The 1818-nt window shown below is 34.6% G+C and overlaps 1 protein-coding gene across 1 annotated transcript; it reads left to right on the top strand.

Moving 5' to 3' along the window:
- Positions 1–83: 83 nt before the first annotated feature.
- LOC124890142 lies at positions 84–758 on the top strand. Its single transcript, XM_047401989.1, has one exon. The coding sequence runs from the start codon at positions 84–86 to the stop codon at positions 756–758; it is 675 nt and encodes a 224-aa protein (XP_047257945.1).
- Positions 759–1818: the final 1060 nt, after the last annotated feature.

Genomic DNA, 1818 nt, shown 5'->3' with positions numbered 1-1818 from the left:
GTACTACCTGCTTCCTGGAGAGCATGAGCCAGATCCATATCGTTCTTACAAAAGTAAAAATTTTTGTTCCAAAGGTTATGTTTATGGCTGCTGTAGCACGTCCTCGATTTAATGAAAGTGGAATTGAGTTGTTTTCTAGAAAAATAGGTATTTTTTTGTTTGTAGTGAAGGAGCCAGCTAAGCGGAATAGCAGAAATCGAACAGCAGGAACTATGGAAACAAAGCCCATTCAGTCAGTAACTAAAGATATCACTAGAGCTTGCTTGATAGAGAAAGTTCTTCCTGCTATTAGAGCAAAATGGCCAGCTTCTAATTCAAATAACCCTACCTTTTTACAACAAGATAATGCAAGGCCACATATTGGAAACAATGATTTGGAATTTATTGAAGTTGCTCGACAAGATGGATTTGACATTAGATTGTGTTTTCAAACATCGAACAGTCCAGATTTAAATGTTTTAAATCTTTGGTTTTTTAGAGAAATCCAAAGTTTTCAATATCAAAAGGCCCCTAAAAATGTTGATGAATTAGTGGAAGCAGTGGAAAGATCTTTTGATGAAATGAAAGCGAAACAACTCAATCATGTATTTCTTACTTTACAATCTTGTATGATTGAGGTGATGAAAGATAGTGGCAGCAATAATTACAAAGTGTCTCATTTGAACAAAAATGGACTAGAAAGAGAAGAAAACCTTCCTCTCCAACTTCATTGTGATATTGGTACCGTCAATAAAGATTTGGCTCTATTTCAACAATGATATGGGTTATTACTATGGTAAAGCTCTTTATTTTGAAGTTGGAATGGTGTTTTTTCAAGTAGTATGTAGAAGTACTGTACTACTTTTGTGTATAGTCGTAGTGATCATCATGTAACTTTTACAATGATGTTTTGTCAAATATGTTAGGAGTACTATTTTTGTGTACAGACATGGTGATCATAATATATTTTTTGTACTCATGAATAACTCTACTTGCAATGATATAAGTCCCACCAACTTATATATACTTACACGTCTTTTTCTAGCTTTATTGATGTTTTATGCTTCTATTTGTTTCTTACTTTCTTATCACATAATAGAGGGCGGCGTAAATGGAAGGAAGGAGAAAAGGGAAGTGGGAGTCATACCGTCACATTTGTATGAATTTTTATTTTTAAACTAGGAAGTATATTTCGAGAACAATTAATTGAATGTTAAAGAGTTTGTGCAGACCAAATATATTTGGATAGCATGAGGATGTCAATTGTTCAAGGGAACTAAATGAAAACAGTTGAAATCAATGTCGCGATTATGAGAGACCTAAGTTTATGCAAAAGGGTGTGGTATAGTTTCACTAATAAAGGTGGCACCCTCAGCTATTATGCAAAGAGCAGTAGCTACGCTCCATAAAGACAACATATTGGGAATGGTAACATTTTGTCAGGCTGCTCTAAGCTAATGGTGTCTATTACAATTCTTCTCTCATGATGAATAAGATTGGTAATCACGATCCCGAGAAGAGTCATGTTTTGGTTTCTCCGAGTGACCTTTGTCTACTGAACGATGACTCTTTTCCTTATACTTTTTCTTGTCCCGTTCAAAATCGTCTCGCTCCACTTCCCTGTCAGATATCCTACCACTGTCATGTTCATGAGACTTTAGTCTTCCTTAATCCTTACTCTTGATAAAATTTATTGTCCTTTATCTGTGACATTTAGTTTTCTTTCATGTTATTGATTTGTTTTTTCTATTTATACTTTACTGTTTATGGCCGTTGACTGGTGCACACTGTAATTGAAAGTTTGCATCTGAAGTTTTCTTGGTATTGATATCCTCACTT

The sequence above is a fragment of the Capsicum annuum genome, unplaced genomic scaffold (genome assembly GCF_002878395.1).
Source record: "Capsicum annuum cultivar UCD-10X-F1 unplaced genomic scaffold, UCD10Xv1.1 ctg12851, whole genome shotgun sequence".
Taxonomy (NCBI): Eukaryota; Viridiplantae; Streptophyta; class Magnoliopsida; order Solanales; family Solanaceae; genus Capsicum; species Capsicum annuum.
Note: the sequence above shows the minus strand (reverse complement) of the source record. Positions and strands in the feature narration are given on the sequence as shown.

Coding starts and splice junctions, on each gene's coding strand:
- LOC124890142 (XM_047401989.1), top strand. CDS start 84: ATGGCTGCTGTAGCACGTCCTCGATTTAATGAAAGTGGAATTGAGTTG.